This window comes from Carya illinoinensis, chromosome 1 (genome assembly GCF_018687715.1).
Source record: "Carya illinoinensis cultivar Pawnee chromosome 1, C.illinoinensisPawnee_v1, whole genome shotgun sequence".
NCBI classification, from domain to species: Eukaryota; Viridiplantae; Streptophyta; class Magnoliopsida; order Fagales; family Juglandaceae; genus Carya; species Carya illinoinensis.
Genome location: NC_056752.1, coordinates 55,131,574 through 55,154,709, shown reverse-complemented (window position 1 = coordinate 55,154,709; position 23,136 = coordinate 55,131,574). Strand labels below are relative to the sequence as shown.

The window sequence follows — 23,136 nt, the reverse complement described above, 5'->3', positions numbered from 1 at the left end:
CCCATCACTCAACTACTGTGATCCTCCCCCGATCATCCTCTACGAGTGCCTCTTCCACGTTGCTTGCTTTTGCTACTGTTTCTCGGTGTTGTCGAGCTTTGCGTGTCCCAAAACCTAGCCACAACGACATCAATTTACGGCTCCACTCCATGCACGACAAACCTCTGTTTTTATTGTTAAAAATAGAGCAGGTGTGAGCTCTCAGCCCAATGCTCAACTGGAACCTAGCAAGTTGCCTCACCTCCATGTTGCCTCAGAAGATGCCGAGTACTTCATGCCATCCCTTCCGCCACTTCCAGCTATTGCCACATTCATTCTTTTACCTCGCAACGCTGCCGTGGCGAAGTTGAAGTTTCGGAATGCCACCACCTAGATGCACTGTGCCTCCTCCTTTTCGACCAACCACCAAGTTCTAGCGCGTCTCTTTTCCCCCAAGGCGTTGCTACTTCTGGTCTTCTTTGGTAAGCTGCTGCATGCCTTTTCTTCCTCTCTGAAAGAGCAACTGCATGACTTGTTATCTTGCTTACGTTTTGCTAGGAAGTTAAATTAGTTTTAAACATTTGTTTCTACTTTCTTTTCTGCCACTTGGCTTGTGTTTTGAAGAGTTTTTTTTTTTTTTTCTCCATTTTTTTTCCTTGAAGTAGGTTCAGATGCTGCAAGCATGTTTCTTTTTTTATTCTTCTTTTTATAAAAAGAAAAGCTTTCGTACTTGAGGAGACAAACTTGACAGAGATGGTAATGACGAACTCCGCTGAAAAATTGAGGGGTTCGACAAAGAAACTGCACTGCAAGAAGGGAGATTCAGTCAATGAGAAACGAAAGTAAAATATGAGGGGGAAATGTGTTTCAGGCAATGTGAGAAAAAAAAAATAAAAGAAGGCCAATGTGGAGGACCCATGTCAAACGAGAAGGGAAAACGGATCCCACAATGAGGTCCCTAGCATTTTTCTTTTGAGAAATTGAAGAATCTGACAGCGCAAGAGAGGGAAATGAAGGAATAAGAAGGAGAAGGAAAAAGTTTTTAGGGTTTGGTAGATTGGATTAAACAGTGTCGTGCGATTTTTTCTTTTTTTGGGTGGGGGGGGGTTGTGGGTGTTAATTCTTGGGCTTTTGATGTGAAAACGAGAGACAATTTTAGAAACCAGCCCGTGTAAAGAATTTCTCACAAATGGCCTATAGTTTTTTTTTTTTCCTTGCAAATTGATAATACTCTTCATAAAATATTTATGAACAAAATTTAAATCTTGAAAAATTAAAATTTAATGCGTGAAAATAATTCATGGAGAAATAAGAGAGGAAGAAATAGAGAAACTATAGAAGGAAGGGAAATACGCTAAATTTTAAAACTAAACTTTTTATTCTTGATCCAAAAATAATATTATTCATCAATAAAATAATGAATTTTAATAAATATTTCTTAGGAGAGAATATATGCTTCTAAATAAGTAGATTTTTAAACATAAAATAAAATGATGAACATTAAATTATATTCCTAAATAAATAAAATAATTTAATAAAATAAAATTTTAAAACTATATTATTTTTCTGGTTCTAGAATTTAAAAAGGTTTACTTAAAAAATAGGTTTGTTTCATTAGCACTAAAAATACCCCATTAAAAATAATTTGTTACTTTTAAAATATTTGGAAGATTTTTAAGCAATTGGCTCGATTTAAAAATATCCACTAGATTTAAAATAAATATTTAATGTCCCTTCAAAAGAGATTTCAAACACTTGGCTCAATTTAAAAATATCCACGTAAGAGATTTAACGTCATATACATCCATCTAGTGATTTAATCAACAACATGAGTTTCAGATATATATTTTTCCCAAACTACAAAAAACATATTGTTAACTTAAATTTTTTTTTGCCTTGTATATACTGTTGTTCAGAGTCTATATTTGAATGCCTTTTTTCGACACTTATATATGTACATATATACACATACTGTTATGAGATGATTATGCTTTTTTATTTAGAAGATTTTACTTAAGAGTAATGTAAAATATAATTATAAATTGTGTAGACATCGGCATAATTTTTTTGAAAATAAGTAGAATTTATTATTAAAAATTTATTATTTTTTATGTGAATTTTGTATTTACTTATTTTTTTTTAAGTAATTGTGTAACATTTATGTACTTCACAACTGTAAAAATTATTTTTCTTTATTTTATTTTTATACTTTTTTGATGAATTGCTACTATAATCTAGGGCTAAGCACCGACAGAGCGGAGTTGGTATCTGGGTCCTCTGACTCCGACTCCGACTTTGTCGGAGGCCGAGTCCGACCTCCGACTTCAGCTCCAAAGGCTATATGCTCCGCTTCAGCTCCGGCTCCGACTTGTCGGAGCGGAGTCGGGACGGAGTCGGTGAAACAGTGGGAGGGTAGTAGGCACTGTGCGATGACCCAGATCTGCGACGGCATGGGGACTCTGGGCGACGGCCGACGGGGACTGCCGAGTGCCGACTGGGACACCTGAAAACAGAGCTTCAAATAAAGATAACCGAAAAGGTAAAAAAAAATAATAATAATAAGCACACTGAGACATGAATACAATTTCTTCAAATATATCAACATCTGTTCAGATCTACAGGGGAAGAAAACCAACAACCGAAATAAAAGGGTTTTTAAAAAAATATACATTAACTCAGATTTGTAAGTTTGTTCATTTCCCTATAGATCCATCCATGATGGAAGAAAAAACAAACAAAAGAGAAAAAAAACAGAGAAAAGGAGACTAGAAGAAAAATAAAAAATAATAATCGATCGAAAAGAATAAAAAATAGTTGACAATGTGTAGACGAATTGCCGCACAATTTTCTCTTAGTAACCTCTCTCTCTTCTCCCTCAAGCCACGGCTCTCTGTTACAGTTGATGGTTTGAGAAGTAAGAAAGGCTGAGTCTTGAAGGATTCGAGAAGGAACAAGACGAAATGAATGAAGAATTTGGCCTGAAGTCTTTTGGTCAAAAAGGTTAAAGTGAAGTGTAGTGTGATCTTAGTCGTTGGATCATGCACTGGGAAGTGGGAAAGAAGTTGGAAGTCACACGTGGAGGCAGCAGCACTAGTCTTATCTTATGTAGTTGAAATTACTATTAAGTCCATTATAGTTTACTACTTTATCAGCATTGATATTTGTAATGTTTATTATATCTTTTTAAATAATGCAAAAGGTTCCGCTCCCATTGTTGGCCTTTTTATTTATTTATTTTAAAATTTTTTTAATATCGTGATTAAAGAAACATTTTTTAATAATATTGTGAATATTTAAAAAAAAATTAAGGATGATAAAAAAAATACATATAATAAAAGGACTAAAAAAATACATTAAAACCACTAACGGTAGCTCCTAGTGGCTATAGCGTTGTCTATCATTTTAATAGTTGTCATCGTCCCATTGGTTGATAGTTATATTTGTATATATTTGTAATACATTTAATACATAATTATAGACTATAGTAATTTAGTTATAGTGATTTAGTATATAACTATAACTATAATCTATATTAGACTATTAGTATTAGTTATAGTGATTTAGTATAACTATATATATTATATAAGTATAAATATATATAGTCTAATGACTCTAATACTATACCGTATATATATAGTTATATAGTATATTATATATATAAACTATACTATATATATAATATTATAATATATAAAATAAAATAAGATATTTGATATTAAAATAAGGTATAGTAACTTATAGTAAATTAGTAATGTAAATTAACTATATAAGATATAGTTATATAAAATATATAAATATATATGATTAATGTATAAAAAATATATAGTATAGTAACTATATATTATATAAGCCCTTAATATATATAGTATACATATAATCTATAATTATATATAATATAACTATATATTATATGTTGACTTATAGTAAATTAGAATATAAAATATAAAATAAGGTATAGTAACTTATATATTATATATTAACTTATAGTAAACTAGTAATGTAAGATATAAAATAAGCTATAGTAACTTATATAGTAACTTATAGTAAACTAGTAATGTAAATTAACTATATAAGGTATAGTTATATAAAATATATATGATTAATGTGACGCCCCCAAATTCCGTTTGGGATCGGACGGACATTTGAAGCGTCGAGACATGCAACACAAGGTTACCTGCCCCCGTTCATGACATATAAGATGCAATGTTCCTAACATGCATCTAACATTATGTAATATTCGCAGCAGATAATTTTTTTCTTTAGCAATACTATACACCAAATTGAAAATATCCCAAATGCTTAAAACATATTTTATACATAAAGACCCATTGAGTAGATCACAACACTAGTCCAAAATGGTTATGATCCAAAAAATACTAAAGATGCAACTCTATTGTACAAGTAGTAATTTACGTTAACTACTATATTAACATTAACGTCGCACCATCGCTTAGTCAACTGTGTCTAGTTGATCAGCTCCTAATTTTCCTTCAGATCCTGTAACAAGATCTACCATTCGGGGGAAATGGTAGTTGGGACTACCAAAGTGAGATTTGATTACAAATCTCAATAAGTTAACAAAAAACTTCCACACAAGCTAATGATGCATGCATGACAGTAAAAGCATAAATGCATAATCAAATTCATAAGTAATTAAAGCATAACTTGGCGTACAACATAGCATAATTGACATAACTTAAATTGAAACATGAACTGAACTTGACTTGACATGAACTTGATCTGAAACTTGACTTAACATGAAAAATACATACTCCACAGTTGTTGTGGCCCCATGTATTCTACGTGTAAATACATACTCTACAGTTGTTGTGGCTCCATGTATTCTACACAAACTTGACTTAACATGAAAAATACATACTCCACAGTTGTTGTGGTCCTATGTATTCTACGTGTAAATACATACTCCACAGTTGTTGTGGCCCCATGTATTTTACACAAACTTGACTTAACATGAAAAATGCATACTCTACAGTTGTTGTGGCCCCATGTATTCTACGTGTAAATACATACTCCACAGTTGTTGTGGCCCCATGTATTCTACGTGACACAATTGTTGTGTATCACGTAGTGTATGCGTCACAATTGCTGTGACCCCATACATAAGTAATTAAGATGAAACGTGATTGGAATACGAAATGACTGAAGCCCTGACGTAACATAACGTGACTTGAATATAACTTAAAATACATGACCAACTTGAGATAGAAATATTTCGTAACATTGCATAACATATAATAGACAACATATTTAACATGACATATTTGTAACAGTGAATATTACATGACTTGACATACATGTAATAGATGACATACTTAGTATGACGTACTTGTAAGGTACAGTAATACATGACAGAATATATTATGTAACAGATAAAAATTGACGACAGAATAAATTCTGTATAATAGACAATTACGTGATAACTTGGCATGGCATGACATATATGATAACATACATACATACACTGTAGTTCATTTACTTAGCACACATACACAGTAGACTGCTAGTAAGTTAAAAGCTAACTTACCTCGATCTCCGCGTTTCTTATAAAACTTCAAGTGCGACCACGAGGAACTGTAATTAGTGATTCTAAAAGTTAGAACTAAATCACTAAATATTTAAAATATGGAAAATACTAACTTAAAGAGTAAAATTTTCATTTTACTCTCTACATGTGAGAAAATGACTGTTTTACCCATAACTTAAGGATTTTGCATACTAATTCCAAAAGTTTCTAAAATTTACATTCCTCATGTAAATTTTGTCCTAAATTTAAATATCAACTCAAAAAAATTTAAAACAAAACACAACTATGAAGAACACACTATGGTCGAAACATCCATAGGCCATTTCCCTTGATTTTTGTTGCAATTCCTTCCAACTTCAAAACTCATGCTTAAACCAAAATTTTGCAACAAACATCTTCCAATCCTAAGTTCAAAACCATACTTAAAACATCCATTTAGAAAAAGCTAATAATCAACACCAAACTTTTTTGTAAAAAGATCCAAGCACTTGAATCACAAGTTTTGACCTTAAATCAAAACATCTCCAAGAATTTCAAAAATCAAATCTTACTTCTAACATATTCATAATATCATCCTAACATCAACCATGCTTTAAATCATCAAACTAAAGTCACCAAAATCACAAAATAACATTTGAAGTTTTTTTGGTTTTACACTTAGTCCAAAAACAGAAACTTTTTCCTCAACTAGTTTTGATAAATCTCTTGATCTATGACTTTTAAATATATGTTCTTCAAACCAAACCATTACATGGTTTAAAAAGATGTCCTAAAACATATATAAGCTTCTAATTCAAGATCACATGGTTAGAAATTAACCAAAACATAAATTTAGCCAAGAATATCCACACTTTGGCTTATCTGAATATCTCTTTGCATAAAATTTCATATCTTTGAAACTAACATCAAATATCTTCAAAATAATAATATAACATGTATATAAGATGTTTAGGATCCTCCAATAAAATTATCAAAGTCATTAGAATAGGTTTAGACCACCAAAGAGTTAAATTTTCTCAAAACAGAAACTGTTTTTCCTCTTCCAGTTTCTAAGTTTTAAATCTAAGAAAATCTTTCATCAAAACCTTTAATCATGCAAAAATCCTCAACCAATAGTCATATATACATGTTAACAATACTCCATAAAAATTTCGGACCAATATCTATCCATTAGCTTGGTCAAAAACTCCAAACTATAACATATTCTCTAGTTTACCTCCCAGAATGACCTTTCTATAGTTTATATAATATTTGACTAACCAAATGATTTTCAAATGGGGCAAATAAGATATCCATGTAAACTAGACTCAAAAAGGAACAACTTATATGAAGGAGACTTTATGATAAAACACTTACAATAGCTTCGAAATTAGCGTACAAAATACCTCCTAAAATCTGTCCGAGAGAGAGTGTTTGATATTCTTTCAATGGAAAGTGTAAATGAAGATAATTTCGTGGGGAGAGGTGACTGGAGATACTTATGGATGAGATATGGAAGAGATGAGGCTGGAGTTGAGAGTTGAGTGTAGTTTTCTCCTATCCAAAATATCTATAAAAGATTATCTCATAATATTCTATCCAATAGTATTTACAAAAAATCAACTTAAGATATTTTTATCTAATAATATCTATAAAAATCAACTCAAAATATTTTTACTCAATAATATTCATGAAAATTACCTCAAGATATTTCTTTTTATCCAATAATATCTACAGTTTTGAACAGACGTTTTGTCCGAAAATATGAAAAAATGTTATTGCGCCATAAGACTTTAAATAGCCCTCCGAGTCTAATGGCACAAACCATAATACATTTTGACACTTCTAACTATCTCCAATAATCAAAAACACACTTCTGATACCATAGTAAATAATAACACTAACTATGTAGTTAGACAAAAACCTATACAATTAATGGATTCGTGAAAACTTATGGGGTTTTCACGAGGTTCCTAAAGTTAATAGAAATTTCACAATTGAATTTCTAGCGGGCTGTTACAATTAATGCATAAAAAATACATACTATAGTAACTATATATTATATAAGCCCTCAATATATATAGTATATATATAATCTATAATTATATATAATATAACTATATATTATATATTGACTTATAGTAAATTAGTAATGTAAAATATAAAATAAGGTATAGTAACTTATATAGTAACTATATTAACTTATAGTAAACTAGTAATGTAAAATATAAAATAAGCTATAGTAACTTATATAGTAACTTATAATAAATTAGTAACGTAAATTAACTATATAAAGTATAGTAACTTATAGTGTAACTATATTAACTTATAGTAACTTATAGTAAATTAGTAATGTAAATCAACTATATAAGGTATAGTAATTTATAGTGTAACTATACTAACTATATTAACTTATAGTAACTTATAATAAATTAATAATATAAATTAACTTATAGTAACTATATTAACTTATATTATTCATTATAATGTTTATACATTATTATTTATTAGATGTTAATATATTGAAAACACATATTTTTATAAAATATGCATAATATCGGAGTAAGAGTCGGAGTGGAAGTCGGAGTCGGAGTTGGATGGAAAGTCGGAGTCGGAATCATAGTCGGAGTCGAAGGCGGATTGGAGCGGAGTCGGAGTCGGAACACTTCCACCTCCGACTCCGACTCCGACTTTTTAGTGGAAAAAAACTCTGACTCCGACTCCGACTCCGACTTTTTAGTGGAAAAAAACTCCGACTCTGACTTCGACTTGTCGGAGTCGGAGCGGAGTCGGATTTTCGGATTTCTGCTCGGCCCTAACTGTAATCTACTTATGTGAAATTTTTTCACTTTTTGGTTTTTTTTTTTTCTTCCTCCAACCGAACTCTGTTACATGTAACCCTTTACTTATGTTAACATACGAGCAAGCTAACGAGTGGTGTTATTCATATAGTGAGTTGACATTATATGAATTAAGATGAAAGTTAAAAGTTAAATAAAATATTATTATTATTATTATTTAAAAAAATAAATTATTTATTATATTTTATGTAAAGATTTTAAAAAGTTATAATAATGAAATAAAATGAAACCAAATGAAACACTTCTTATATCAACTTAGCTGGATTTATCCAAATTTATTAGGCAAATGTTGGGGAGTCCGTTAGTAGTTCTGGTTGGGGGCTACAATTCTTTTATTATTATTTTTATTTAATAATTAAATAAATATTTTTGAATAATATTGTGCTTTATTTTAAAAAAAAATTAGAAATGTTAAAAAAAATACATATAAAAAGGTAAAAAAAAAACACACACACACAAAATAATTGGTGATAGCTCCCAACGGTTGCTGTAGTGCCACCCAATTTATTAACCAACATCAATCGCGTTGGCCGAATTTTATAGAGATTTGTACGATTTAATAATCGTGTCTTTTTAACTCACAAACAACAGCTATCCAGTAAGGAAAAAGCTTCAAACCAGTCGGGGTGTTCATCTCCATTTTACACTCTCTAATAAAATTGCAACACATAGCATACGCATAACACTGGTGCGTGCAAGTTCATTTTGATTAATTTTCCTTCTTTTCCCCCGGACTCTACCCTCAACCTTTTTCCTCTCTCCTCTCGTCCATATTCTTTCCTGAAGCTCTCTCGACACAACTCCCTTCATCTGCAACCTCTCTCTCCTCTTCCTCTGTCCTCTTGTTTGCTGGCCTCTCTTTATTTAGTTTAAAGATGCGTAATTCAATGTGATAGTTTTTTTTATTTTTTTATTTTATATATATGCAAAATCATTTTTAAAAAAATATGATTTAAAAAATATAAGTAGGAAAATCAATACTAGTACTCCTAGCAAACAACTCTATAAGGGATGCAGGAAGAAAAAGAAAAAGAAAATTAAAAAAAAAAAAAAAAATCACGTGAGGGTAGTGAAGGGGGTAGCAGCCAGTGGGTTAATTTACCTTACTCTATTACCCGTAGGAACTCGCTTAATTTCCATTTCATCGGACATCGATCGCAAACTCTGGACTCTTCTTTCACCGGTAGAGAGTAACAAATCCCACAGGGGACTGATAGGCCATTTACCCGAACATAACAAAATCCTCCTGCCCTTCTTCTCACCCCCACAGTCCCGTCATCCTCAGATAGCAGACATCTCTGAGAAATCCTCTCAAAACCCTAATCACGCTCTCTGATTCAAACAAATCTCCCTCCTAGCTTTTCTGGTTTTAAATCTGTTTTTGTTATCTTCTCTGGGCTTATTATTTCCGAAGCAAAGGTAAGGGGTTTTCTCTTTATATAAGAATTTGGGTAAAGTTCAAGCATGCCGCCGAAGCAGCAATCGAAGACGGACTTGGCAAAGAAGCAGAAGATCGTGGAGGACAAGACCTTCGGGCTCAAGAACAAGAACAAGAGCAAGAATGTCCAGAAGTATGTCCAAACTCTCAAGCAATCGGTCCAGCCCAAAGCCGATCCCAAAATGGCTGCCAAGGTCCGCGTTTCTTTTATCTCCCCCCTTTTTGTTGTAATCACCATTACAATCTCTTATTATAATTCTGTTTAGAGAAAATTGAATTTTGTTATTATAGATAAATCTATCACTGGAGCAAACTGTGGAGATTGCTTTAGACTTAATGAGACCAGGGAAGATTTATTAAGTAAGATTTAGGTTTGATTTCTTATTGTTTGGCTGGGAAAAACCATTCGATTAATCTTTTTTCTCAAGAAATCATCATTTTTAATTGGTGCAATAGTGTTTGCGGAAATACATGTTTTCCCCATAAAGCCTTTTTCCGTAGGACAATATGGCGAAATGAGTGGAGACTGAGTGATTTTATTTTTATTTTTTATTTTTTTTGCCGAGCAGCAAAAGAAGGAGGAAGAGAAAGCAAAAGAGAAAGAGCTGAATGATCTGTTCAAGATTGCAGTTAGTCAGCCCAAAGTTCCAGTTGGTATGTGCTTTTTACTACTTTTCTTAATGAATTGTTGTCTGTTGCTATGTTCATGGTTTAGTTTTTGAATGGAATGGTATGTTTGTGATAGAAATGGGTAATTTGGATAGGTGTTGATCCAAAGTCTATATTATGCGAATTTTACAAGGTGGGGCAGTGTACCAAGGGTTTCAAATGCAAGTTCTCGCATGATCTCAATATCCAAAGGAAGGGTGAGAAGATTGATATTTACAGTGATAAGCGTGATCAAGGTAATTGAGTAAACCTTTGTTTTGAATCACAAAGTTGTGCATTTCTTATTGTCTCTCTTCCTCCCCCCCCCGCGCGCGGGGTGAACGCCTAAATATGATTTTGACTTGGTTGGTGTTTGTTTGTGCATGTATTCTTCAGAAACAATGGAGGAATGGGATCAAGAGACACTGGAGAAGGTGGTGGAGTCGAAGAAGATGGAGTATAACCAGAACAAACCAACTGATATTGTAGGTTCATATTAACTCTAGGATTCTTTCTTCCTAATGATATTAGTGGTTGCTTCTTTTGTTTTAAGAATGCTATTGGAAAGTGCCGTGCTCTCTTGATTGCTCCCCAAATCTCAATTAAATGCTATTAACTTCTGATACAAGCACGTGTGTAAGTTTTCCTGAGAATATATTGAAGGTAGAATAATCTGGTGGTTACATTCATAGACGTAGCTGTGGCAAGATCCCTAATTTAGGGTGGATATTAAGGGAATGTTTGGACTTAAGATTTTCATGGAGATTTCTGTAACTTTTGAGAACTTTTAAAGATGGCTTTTTCCAGAGCTTTGTGAAAGTTGTGGGACTCATTAAAAACATGTTTAGATTGAGAAAATCTTTTAGAGGTTTTTATTGGAGGTTAACAAGTTGGTGGGGCTCATTGAAAATATGTTTGACAAGAAAATTTTGTAAGAGGTAACATGCTTTTTTATTGGATGTTATTTTTTGCTACAGAAATCAAGGTACATGTTCTGGTGACTTTTTGTCACATTTATTTTATTGTAAAGATGTTTGGATTGAAGGTAAGAAAATTTTCGTAAACATCCCGTTGCCATACATCACCTAAGTCACTACAGTATGGTAGTAGTAAACTGCATGCATGGTTATGAAATTAATTCTGGAAAATCTTCTGTGCTCTAGGAAGGGAAATATTTTTGAAGTGGCAATAAATTCCAAAGTTTGTTAGTTGATTGATAATGTTGGGAGTCTTGTGAATACTTGAAGCATTTTTAATAATAGGGGAGGATTCAAATGTGGCAAATAGATAGAGAATTATCTTTCTTGTATTCATGTGGGTTGTTGGTGCACTACAATTTGAAGGCAATATATTGGCTCTTGTTTAGAGGAGGATTATCTCTATATTTTCCTCTAAGAGTTGAAAAGATGAAGCTTTGAAGTGAGTGAAAATGACCCCCTGTAGGTAAGTTGATGGCTGCAGTTTACGTAATGCAGGTCAGCATGAGATTCCTTCCATTCATCATTCTTGGTTGACCCAGTCTTGTCAGAGTTCTACATGTTATATTAATATTTGATCTTATTTTTTCATTTAAAAAAAATCTTATTACATATGAAACAAAATTGTTTGAACTAATGTCATTCCTCATCAAGGAGCTTACTTATTTTTCGAAGTTGTTAGTGCACAGGATCTTTCTGTACAAGAACGAGCCTTTTCTTTTCTTTTTTAATAAATTTATATACAGGTTTGCAAATACTTTTTGGAAGCAGTGGAAAAGAAACAGTACGGTTGGTTCTGGGTTTGCCCAAACGGTGGCAAAGACTGTCACTACAGACATGCTCTACCTCCAGGATATGTTTTAAAATCTCAAATGAAGGCACTCCTAGAGGAAGAGACTGAGAAAATTACAATTGAAGAGGAGATTGAAAATCAGGTTATAATGATATTTGTATTCATTTACTTTTTTTTTTTATTGGTAATCCAGTAGTTTTATTCAAAATAATACACAAATCCCAAGTAAACTGGGAGTATACTTGAGAAATACCTAACTAGAGTTTACAACTGAAAGAAGAAAGTCATGGACATTTAGTCCATTACAAACAATGGCCCCCACCCAAGAAAACAATGTTTTGAAGAAAAAAAATTTTCAGCTCCCCCATTGTTCTCTCATGGTCTTCAAAACTTCTATCATTTCACTCTTGCCAGATACACCAACACATACATATGGGAACCTTTTTCCATATTGCTGCAACTTGTGAATCTCTTCAAGGCCTCTCCAGCATGTTAGAAAATCCACCAATCTATGGGGCATGACCCATGATACTCCAAGACCTGTAAAAAAATCAGCCCACATGGTCCTAGCCACCACACAATGTAGAAACATATGGTCAACTGATTCCCCATCTTTCTTACACATACAACACCAATCCACTACCATTAACTGATGTCTTCTTAGGTTATTTGTGGTGAGAATTTTTTCCAATGCTGTTGTCCACACTAAGAACGCTGCTTTTAAAGGAGCTTTCATCTGCCAAATGCTCTTCCATGAGAAAGAGGGCATGCCTGGGCTCGATAAAACTGTGAAATGATCTAACTTTGAATTTACCTTTCTTTGAGGGACTCCACAATATCCTATCCATAGTACCCTCGGTCATACGTATGGAATACAATGTTGCATAGAATTCTGTGATAACCTCCAACTCCCAGTCTTGGGCTGCCCTGGTGAATTCCACATTCCATTAAGAGAAGCCATTGGAGAAAGCCAAAAAGTCCGCTATTGCTGCATCCTTGACTCGTGCTAGCTCAAATATGGCCGGAAAATTGTCTTCGAGACACCTTCACTGCACCATTTATCATGCCAAAATCTGACTCGCGAACCATCCCCCACTACAATATGAGTATGTCTCCTGAAGGTCTCCCAACCGTTCCTAATGTTCTTCCACAAACCCACCCCATGTGAGCCAAAAACCTCATTTGAACACCAACCACCCCATTTTGTATTCATTTACTATAGATTTGTTTTCTTCCCAAGCTTCTTGTTGCAGTGGGTATATTTTTCGTTCTAATTTAATATCATATATTTCAACCCATATTATTTGTTATTTTGTTTGCTCCACTTTCTGTTCTCGGTTCTTATAAATAAATATTAGTCTGCTCTTTTCTCCAGCGTGCTAAAGTAACAGGCTCGACTCCAATGACCACTGAGCTGTTCTTTGAATGGAAGAAGAAAAAAATGGAAGAAAGAGATGCTGGCTTGGCTGCACAACAAGCAGAGAGGGCTAAGAATGACCGCATGAGGTATTTTAATTCATCTGTATGCTGCATTAAGTTAAATGGTCTCAGTTTGTTTGTGCTATTAACTTAAGTTTCTGCATGTTTCAGCGGTCGGGAGTTATTTCTTTCGGATGCTACCTTGTTTGTGGATGATGCTGAGGCATACGAAAAATACCAAAGAGAAGAAGAAGCTGAGGCTGCTGAACAAAAGGTAATCCTGTTTCTTCTATTTCGTTTATAAGATAAGTAGTGCTCTGAAACATGACTAAAGTTCCAGGGTTGAAGAACTCTTTCTCCCCATATTTTATATCTCTTCCCCTGTATTGGTCCCAACATCTTTATGACTTAAACACTATGCAACAGTTGATTTGCATGAAATGCATCTTTTGCATATTAATTGGAGTCCATGAGTATATGCTACAAGATGCTGATAAGTGTCTTACCTTTTTAACTTGTAAATAAAGTCTCTTGCCTTCTTAGGAAAAATGCCCACTATGATGTTTGGATGCATTTGTCTTGGCTAGAAATGTAGAGAATTCAATAAAATTACTATTAGTTATAACTGTATAATCTACTATATATATGATGTTTGAATCATGGTACAAATCTAGTCGTACTAGCCCTTTTGTGTTGTGCTATAAGCAACGTTGGAACAATCTAAATAAGGCTCAAGCCACATTTGAGCTTATACTCCAAAAAAAAGTTATTATACTCCAAAATGAAACTTTAATAGTCATGTTTCACAACACCAGAGAGCAGGAAGTTGTCACCTCAGAAACCAGGAATAAAAAGAAAGGAGGTTATTTTTCAAGTTCAAAATGTCCTTGATGCCTGTCTGGTTGTCCCAAGAGAAGAAATGGGTTCATTATTCTTTGTCAAAATATATCAGTTGCCAGAGTTGCAGCCTTAGAAAAGAAAACTGATATATTTATTATGATCTCGTTGAGTGCATCCATTTTTAATTTATTCTATGGGTTGGATAAAAAGCTGTCATTTGAGTATTGGCTATATTCATAAGTTGTTTACACTTAAGATTCAATGTAAGACTAAAAGGAACAATGTAAGTCTAAAAGGAACAATCTAACTTTCGGGACCTTAATATGGCTGATCTTATATCAGACTTGTGCCTCCCCAAGCAGATACTTTAAGTTACCATCTTAGAACAATTAATGTGAAGAGGACGGGTCTATGTTTCAGTCTTGTGTGGTTAGAAATGGGGAGCAAGTGCCCTAAAAGTGAGTTGTCTGGTTCAAATACTAACAGTCACAGCATGGAATAGGTTTGCATTCTGTGCACAAGAAAGACTTGCAATAGGTGGATGCAGAAAAGCTGCTGCATTAGTTACTTGTTTGATTAGGTAATAATATTTTTTTTTAATCAATAAAAATTTGTTTACCTATAAAAAGAAAATATTATTACCTGATGTTTGCTAGAATTAAGTCAGAACCATCCATATCATGATAACTAGCATCCTTCTTTGCAATGTGTTCTTGAGCTTCTGTAACTTCTCAAAAAAGTCAATTATGGACATTTGTTGTTTCTAGAGTATAAGACCTTTTGACAAGTCTATTTGCAAGAGTCTGGCCTAGACATTTGCGTTAGATTTGGTATGGAAGAGCACTAAATATGGAAAGATGAGCTTGTTCTGGTGTGTTGCACATAGAACATTTGCATGAATCGGTTGTTCAATTTCAGGTCAAAGATAACTCAGCAGCAGGGCAACCAAGCACCTCAGCTAATGCCGTTGCTGATTCTGAAGAGGACCCTATTGATGATGACGATGAGCTGGACATGGATGAGTTGAATGAGCTTGAAGCAAGTTTGTCAAGAACGTCTATTCAAATTCGTGAGCCAGGTGTTGAGGCATCATCTTGAGAGAGAGAGAGAGAGAGAGAGAGAGAGAGAGAGATGTTGGCGACCAGCCATAGCTTTAATGAGGGATTTTGTATGGAGTATCTGAATTAACTTGTTTGAGGAAATAATTTATATTTATAACCAGGGATAATGCATATTAAGTCCTACTTTGTATTATTGCTTGGAATGGGCAGTGGTATAACTGGTATGGGTCGAATTCAAATTTTGATTCAGTTTTATGCCTCGATCCAGAATCAAAAGATCGGATGTCCGCAACATTTTAGATTTCTTTCGCTTGCCCTTCGAAAAACACAAGCACATCCCCACTGGAGCGCAAGCACGCACAGGGAAAAAAGCTGATGTTTATGCATGATATATGTTATCAAAATGTTCAGAAGTTGGATCTGCATTCCTGCAGTCTTGCCAAGCTTTTTGACGCAGGTATTGGTATGAAAATTGTTGGCCCAGAGCTAGGTAGGACTACCTATTGTTTAATATCAACACTAGTGGCTGGTGCCGGTTACGATGATTATACAATACGAAGTCAAAGGGCATCTAATGCAGACTACAGAGCTTATTTCTTGCCTCACCCGGAATGATTATCCCCAATTATGGGCTTTATATGTTTCGAGTAATGTTATAAAGTTATTTTTACATATTTTTTATGCACTCTATTAATATGATTAGTTAAATTAATATTTTTTTAATACACAATTAATTATATTATTAAAGTGCATAAAAGAATACGTAAAAATGAATGCACATAAAATTTTTAATATATTTCTTGATTTTTATTAACTACTATAGAATCAGCATTCCTGAAATATTTTGATAAATACTATCCCTCGTCCGTATTTTACCATTTCTAACAAAATTTAGAATAAAAAATAATATTTTCCTTCGAGATAAATCAACCACCAACCTAGCACTGTTGTACGACATTGTGATCCAGCACGTCACCACATCATGCTTCTAGATGCCTTGTGCCCTGCCTTCGGCGGTAATAATAATATCAACTATTGTTCTTGCATTACCCAAATAACCATTAGGTATGTGTAAAAACATTGTTGGAACATTTGTTTTTCATCAAAGTCCATAAAAATTGCAATGCGTCTAAGTTGAGGATTTTTTTTTTTAATATTTATCTCCCCGAGAACAAGCCAAATTAATCATATCGATGTCACATTCATGTAAACGGATCTGTCGGAACAGTTGAGGATATGGTCTATGATTATAATATTGTGATACTGTGCCGACGATCATGCCCACGGCCTGACTGGAGCCAGAATGAATCCTTAATGGCAAGGTCTGTGGTCAACTAGACACCAATTGACAGCAGAGAAAGTGCTCTTTCTTGCTTACGACTTTCCTGACGATAATGAATTTGAGGGTAACCCATTGGCTGACACGTGGGTCATTTGCCAAGGACATGGTCTCAATGATAAAATAGGTATCTGAATCAATCCTCTAATATTTTTGACTGGAGACTTTCATCACTGAAAATTCTAGACTTAAACGTGGTTTGCTTTGCTTTCTAGAGCCTAGAGTCTGGATTCTGGAAAGGATCAAACAGGCAAATAATGCAAGCTTGTTTGTTTCTGGAACATCTTCACAAATCAGCAGCCCTTTATCGACGCTTACCAGTCAATGTTCAATAGTCAAAGAGACGTCTATAACCCATATGTTTTTGTATGGGTTTCGCTTTACTACTTCTCTCAGAATCTATGCCTGCATAGCGTCTTTATTCATAAAGTGTGAACGCCTCATTATTTCCCAATCCCATTTATTAGAAATTTAGAATGTTGAATTTGACCACTTCCAGAGAAAAGCAGAACACATTTTCCCGTTTGGATTGCATACCGGGACCAAATAAGGCTACTTTTGTGGTGTGATGACACAATCTTAAGAAATCTATTAATATACTCAGTACTATTATAGCTTTTAATTTTAAAAGATGATTTATGTTTTCAGCATAAAAACCAGAGAGTGTGTGTGTGTGGGTGGGGGGTGGTGGGAATAAAAACATACAATAGGATAAATAGGCTTAGGTAAAAAACAAAAGGGTTAAAAAGAATTACTGTTCTGTTACAGGCACCTGTCGTTAGGTACCTTTTGTAGAATCGGTTGATATGGGTCAGCTGATATTATTAAAAAAAATGAAAAACACCAAATGAAATGGAAGAGGCAGTGTTTGTAACAACTTGTGTTCTTCTGGCAACTGTAATAAAACAGAAGAGGCAGAGTGACATCTGAGGTTGAAAAATAATGCTCCTCAAAATTTTGCTCAATATCTAATTTTTCTAGTTTTCATTTTCGTCCTTGAGAACACAATCAATGCAATTGTTGCCATGATTGTTAGCTAAGTAGTTTTGAATATGTATACAAACAAGCTGCGATTCATCAGTAATCATTCCCTTGTGAAATTAGCCTTGAAAAGTTCCATGTTGGAGATCTCGTACTTCTCTCTTACCAAAGCGGCAAGATCGGCTATGGATTTGTCATATGGAATTCTTAAATCTTCTAAGAGTTAAGGCCCAATGTGAAAAGAGTTAAAGGCTCTTAGAAACTCAGGTACAAATATATATCAGTAAGGTTGGTTCTTTCTGAATCATTATTGTTTTTTATCTATCTAGAAAGTGAAAGTCTGCAACTCCTTTTCTTTCTGGACATTAGAAACCCACTGTGGAGAAGCTTGCTCCTGAAGCCGAATCCGTTCCGTGGATATACGAAATGGAGTGTTGCGTTTATAATGAGAAGAAGATGCGAATAAGTTGAGAAGAAGAAGAATCGAAGGTGATGAATGAAACGCCTTGTTTCATTATTACACGTGGATGACGTATACGTGAGAGGTACTTAATCTCATGTGCAAATAGACTTTTTGAAAGAATTAACATATGTATACTTTATCTTTATTTCCACAATAATTAATGATTTTTACGGTTCGATGGGCATGAAGTACAAGCACAACACAAATTTGATCTAAGGTCTTGATTGATTTTAAAAATCTTTCAAATCATCTCATTACATTTTATGTCATTTCAACATTAAAATACAATTTAAATATAAATATTTTTTAATTCTAACTTGTCAACTTTTTCATTTAGTTATTAATTACCTATTACAATTTTTTCAAACTTTAAAATAAAATACATAAAATGATTTAAAATTTTCAAATTCTAAAAAAAAAAATTATATAAAAAAAATTATATTCTAATCCTCTTTTAACTTTATAATTTTTGTATTCAATTTTTTCTTTTACATTTTTCAAAATTTTATAAAAATCATAATTCAAATTATTTTAGTACCATTGCTAAATTATCTTATTATTATTCACAAATTTTTCATTCTATTTCACCTAATGTTAAATTGTTAATGATGACATGGATCACCGATCCTAAAAACCGAATTCAAATTCTAAATGATGTTAATCCGAATATAAACAGTACGTAATCTTAAAAAAAAAAAAAAAAAAAAATCGTGTTCACACTTCACATTCAATGCCTTCAAAAAACAGACGCAGGTTGGGGATTGACAATGAATGGAGTGGATTTTGCTTATTCTAGTTTCCACCTTCAAAGTCCGTTACAGCTAATCAAATAAGATGACTGATAATAGGACTGGCCCCAGCTATCCATTATATTTATTATAATTGGATTACTTCATCACCATTGGTGAGAGTGTTGAGACTCGTCTTTGTCCTGTCCGCCAGCCGGCAGATACACAAAGATCTCTCAAATTGGTTCTTAGAAATGTTCTCTTTGTCAAAACAATTGTAAAGGGACTCCTGTGGTTTTGACCCCATTATAAGTTCTGTGTACCATGGAAAGACAAAACCATCAAACAAAATAAAAAAGAAAAACTTTTGTGTGGGGATCGCAATCCGTCATTTGTTTCCCGTCGTCCACTTAAGAAAGTACAGTTTTCTTGCGAGTTAAGTTTATAAAAATTTGAAAGATTCAAATTCTTCATTTCTTCATACCCATCAATGGTTAAATTAACGTATGTTACATAATAATGATGGAAGTGATTCCAGTAGGATTTTAGAGGGATTCCTCCAAGAAAAATGATAAATTTATAATTAGTTTAAAAATATTTTATAACTCTACTTAAAATGAAGTTTCATGTCAAACTAAAGTTACTTTTTAATACAATTATATTGGTTGATTTAAATTAAGTTATAAAATAATTGTAAAAAGGTTATTGATATATCGTTATCTACTTTCCAAATTCTCAATAGCGAGTTCAATACACATTTATTTGCAGGTTTTAGATAATTTAGACTTTAGATCAGATAAAAATAAAAAAATAAAAAATATTATTATAATATAAATTTTTAATATAAATTTTATTTTGATATTTAAAAAGGTTAATTTTTTAATTTTATTTAAAAATCTTAAAAAAATTATAATAATAAAATAAAATTAGTTAATTTATAAAAATAAATCGTGCCTTAAGACTGTCCAGGTCAAAAAATTGGAGAAATTGGGTGTGACAGCCCTTCAATATTATTATATAATATCTGTCACGGTCTACTTTATTTTTTTAACTGTATATATATTTAAAACATTTTCAAGATACTTGCGGTTTGAAAAATTACTCTCTGCATTTCCAAAGTTTGTCTTTCAAGATTAAATTAAGTTTTCAATTCACTCTTCTTTCTCCGTTCCTCCAGGAAATATAAAAAATAAAAAGAAAAGGAAAAGAAAAAAGAAAAAGAAGAAATAAGCAAGTTGGCCTCACTTTTTGTGAAGGGTGACCTTTCTCCATCCATAAGCTTATTATTTTTTTATTTTCCCTGATTTGTGGGGAAGAGCGAGTGCCCCTGATTCTAGGAAGAGAGAAAGGAAAAGGAGGGGCTCCAAATATTGTGACAAAGAAGATGAAATCAGAAAAAAGAACAGTCGGCGTTGAACCTTTGGCGATTCTTTTTTTTTTTTATAGTAAATTTCTAAATGTCTCGCCAAAGGCTCAAAGCTTGTAAATAATCAGAAAATTTGGCGAGAGACGAGTGATGAGCCACATTTTCACGAAGTTATATAGTGTGTGTGAACGTAAAGCTTCTAAATGCTCTGAATATAGGAAATAGGAATGTATATCATGTGTGTTGGACCATTTCCTATTTAATTGAGTGATGAGCACATTTTTTACGAAGTTATATAGTGTGTGTGAACGCAAAGCTTGTAAATACTCAAAATAGGAAATAGGAATGGATATCATGTGTGGTGGACCATTTCCTATTTAATTTAATAAAAAAGGTTGCCATCAGACAATTCCGAGATGGCATTTTCCTAAAACCAAGCCCTCCTCCCTCATGTTTTAGGCTTTCCCGCGACAAAAGGAATGGATGGGAAAAGGGGATGGGTGGTTAGCATACGTGTAATAAGGTGAATGTTATCTGTGAAGTTGACTAGTTGTAAAGTTCTTATGGAAACCAGGCTTGTTGATGCTGAAAGGCACAGCCTTTTCTGCACACCTACAAACAGATTTAAAAAATGTCCATTATTCGTGGCGTTAGGGAGCCTTCACAGACTGTCTGCGCATGAATACATCAGTACAGCTGCGAGATAGTCTTAAGGCGGTTTTGTTCTGAATCTACTTCTTCCCTCTAACTTCGAACTACAAGCGTCCATTCTTTGAACTTAAGGTCACTAATGTTGTTTTTAACGACAACGTGTCAATTGAGTACTAATTGGGTTTAAGCTACAGTTAAGGAGATCGTATCTTTGCTGATTCTATATTCTCTGGACATCTTGACAAAAGGAATCCATTCACCGACGAGTACTCTCCAATGTTCGCAAGCAAAAATATAATCAAGAGTGTTTTAACTCCCAGTAAGCATATCTAGTGACGAGGAAACATAATCTTACCGGGATCTGCATTGGAATCTCTCTCTCTCTCTCTCTCTCTCTCACACACACACACACACACACACACACACACAGATGCACAGCATCAACACCCAAAGCCAGAATAAAAAGACAAAACTAGGAATCTCTCTCTCTCTCTCTCTCTCACACACACACACACACACAAATGCACAGCATCAACACCCAAAACCAGAATAAAAAGACAAAACTAGGAAAAGGAGTAATTTTGAACTCGAAGATAACAACAGATGGTTATTTTATTATTATAATCAGTTGCAACTACATCGGACATTCCAAGGAAAAGCAGGGGCTCTGCAACAGCTGTCTACCCCCAACTCCTCCAAACGCCTGTCCATGTTCTAGAACCTCTGGAAATGGAGAAATGTAGTTGCAAGATGTTTTTAGTTTACATATGCAAAGAAACCCAGCAATACAACCTGTAATTTACAAAATCACATGACATGACTCGTACGTGATAAAAGTAGTACCCCCTCTTCTCTTGAAGGCTCTGTCATATCTCATGTAACAAATACCATCATATGTGAAACCTCTCCAACTGCCAAATACATTCCTATGAAAGCAAAGAAACCATTCTAATTCTGAACACTCACTGTACTCTAGACTAATACCAGGGAAGAGGAAGAGGGTGAACGTATCGAAACATAATAAAGGAAATTATGCAAAGAACATGCCAGTAGATGAAGCTGTCATCTGGGTCAGGTATCTGAATGCTGTTTTGAAGTGTGGGAGCCCGGCAGTGGGGCAGTCGACGCCGAGCTTTCGCCGCAGCCTACTTTCTTTGCAGCCATTGATGCCGCAGTTTTCACTGCCTTCGCCAAGGTTCCGCCTATCCGAACCTTAACCTGACCTCTCTTCGGAGGGATTCTTACTTGTGATTTCTCTGTGGTATTCTTCGCTTCAGTTTCCATTTGCTCGATTTGTGTAGGAGGTAACTGAAGCAGTGTAAGAAACAGAGGAGTGCAGACTTTGATTCTGACAAAAAGGAGAGAAAGGAAAGGAAATTTTCAAGATCAGTTAGAAAGAAATTGGTGGAGGAAGAGCCTGTGGTGGGGGGTATTTATGCATAATCCGAGGGCCTGTGGGAGTTCGCGAGTCAGAAGTTTTCAGACAGGGTTGATGAGGGAGTCACAGTGTGAACACACAATAACAACTGAAGTTTGAATTTCAACTAGAGCCACAAAATGAAAAATAGAAAATCTAATGTGGTTAAAGTGACCAATCCATCCTACAGCTGTTCTTTCATTCATTTTCCAGGTTTGTTTATTACTTCAGACATTTGGAATTCTTATGGATGTCAGTAGTTCTGATTAAAATAAAATCAAAGCGAAAGCAAGGACGTCATTGATGCCTATAGAGTCAAAAATCACCATCAAAACCATTTTTTTTTTTTCTTTCAGCAACAGCACTAATAAATCAGTGCCCTTTTTATTAAACACAACTCATACAGAATGGGACACCATCAGTCTCAGACACATTTCCATTATGTTCATCCCGGCCAATATCTATTATATCTTTAGTTTGGGTTTCTCTTTTTTTATCCCTATTTGTATTCCGGCTCCTTATTTCTATTATTGCCCATTAAAAAAAAAAAAAAATCTACATTCAGCATCTAAATACCGTACACATTAACGTGTACTATTCAGGAAACATCGTATAATGAAAGGGTTACAATTACTACCGCACCCAAAACTC

At 33.8% G+C, this 23,136-nt stretch overlaps 1 protein-coding gene across 1 annotated transcript; it reads left to right on the top strand.

Annotated features, from left to right (window-relative positions):
• Window positions 1–9,327: 9,327 nt before the first annotated feature.
• LOC122289813 (zinc finger CCCH domain-containing protein 11-like) lies at window positions 9,328–15,733 on the top strand. Its single transcript, XM_043097121.1, has 8 exons — window positions 9,328–9,996; window positions 10,372–10,456; window positions 10,567–10,707; window positions 10,847–10,935; window positions 12,174–12,362; window positions 13,596–13,726; window positions 13,811–13,913; window positions 15,398–15,733. Exons 1-8 carry the CDS (start codon window positions 9,829–9,831, stop codon window positions 15,575–15,577), a joined length of 1,086 nt encoding a protein of 361 aa, XP_042953055.1. The 5' UTR covers window positions 9,328–9,828; the 3' UTR covers window positions 15,578–15,733.
• The last annotated feature ends 7,403 nt before the right edge of the window (window positions 15,734–23,136 follow it).

What these genes read in the sequence shown, in the direction of transcription:
- LOC122289813 (XM_043097121.1), top strand. Translation starts at nt 9,829, where the DNA reads ATGCCGCCGAAGCAGCAATCGAAGACGGACTTGGCAAAGAAGCAGAAG. An exon ending in ATCCCAAAATGGCTGCCAAG is followed by an intron (nt 9,997 to 10,371) that starts GTCCGCGTTTCT and finishes TTTGCCGAGCAG; the next exon opens with CAAAAGAAGGAGGAAGAGAA. An exon ending in CTGAGGCTGCTGAACAAAAG is followed by an intron (nt 13,914 to 15,397) that starts GTAATCCTGTTT and finishes GTTCAATTTCAG; the next exon opens with GTCAAAGATAACTCAGCAGC.